This window comes from Eurypyga helias, unplaced genomic scaffold (genome assembly GCF_000690775.1).
Source record: "Eurypyga helias isolate BGI_N326 unplaced genomic scaffold, ASM69077v1 scaffold19194, whole genome shotgun sequence".
Taxonomy (NCBI): domain Eukaryota; kingdom Metazoa; phylum Chordata; class Aves; order Eurypygiformes; family Eurypygidae; genus Eurypyga; species Eurypyga helias.
The window spans coordinates 992-1,839 of NW_010247042.1; the positions used below are offsets into that span (position 1 = coordinate 992).

The 848-nt window shown below is 61.0% G+C and overlaps 1 protein-coding gene across 1 annotated transcript in view; it reads left to right on the forward strand.

Moving 5' to 3' along the window:
• Positions 1 to 848, forward strand: part of TSPAN6 (tetraspanin 6) — a gene marked incomplete at its 5' end in the record, with an annotated part of 4,589 nt that overhangs the window by 906 nt on the left and 2,835 nt on the right. Inside the window, 2 exons of the mRNA XM_010150621.1 lie at positions 120 to 218; positions 489 to 644. Coding sequence (XP_010148923.1) covers positions 120 to 218; positions 489 to 644 — 255 coding nt within the window. The remainder of the gene's footprint in view (positions 1 to 119; positions 219 to 488; positions 645 to 848) is intronic.

Consider the following 848-nt stretch of genomic DNA (forward strand, 5'->3'; position numbering starts at 1 on the left):
GGGGTTGGGAGAGTGTCTGCCGGCCGCAGCCGGATTTATTCCTGCCATCGCGGAGGGGTGACTAACGCTGGGCCGCGGGTCCTGAAGCGCGGGAGGGGACAGAGACCTCTCCTTTGCAGATTAAGACAAACTTTGAGAGTAACCTCAACCTGGCCCTGAGGAACTACAACGTGACCGCGGATCGGCACAGCGAGGCTGTCGACACCATCCAGAGAACCGTGAGTGCCCCAGGCTGGCGCCTGGATGGCGGCGGGTGGGTCTGCTCACCTCGCCCCGGGGCGTCCCCTGCGACCCCGCGTGGTGTCGGCATCCCCGTCGCGGTGCTGGGGGTCCTTTTGCACTGTTGGGTTTTGAGTTTGGGAGGAGATGCTGGGTGAGATGGGGGCAATTCCTGGAGGGGTGAGGGCAGGGGAGCTGCAGGAGCGGTGGTGTGACGGGGATTGGTACCCTGGCGTGACCGTGCGCCCCAAACATGCTTCCCACTCCAGCTGCACTGCTGCGGGGTGCAGAACTACTCGGACTGGGAGAGGACCGAGTACTTCACCCAGAGGGGCATCCCCCGGAGCTGCTGCAAGAGCCAGGATGACTGCTTGGAGCAGGATCTGAAAGACCCAAACAAAGCCAAGCTGAAAGTGTTTGTGGATGTAAGTTAAGCTCAGAAAAATCCCCCTGCCAGTTCTGGAGGTGGGGAGGGCAGAGCTGGGCGGGTGGAGAAGAGCTTGCCCTTCTCTGGGAGACTTGAAAAGGAGAATTACTTTCTCGATGAGGGACAGGGTTGTTCAGCCTGGAGAAGAGAAGGCTCTGGGGAGACCTTATAGCACCCTCCAAGGCCCGAAGGGGCGACAAAG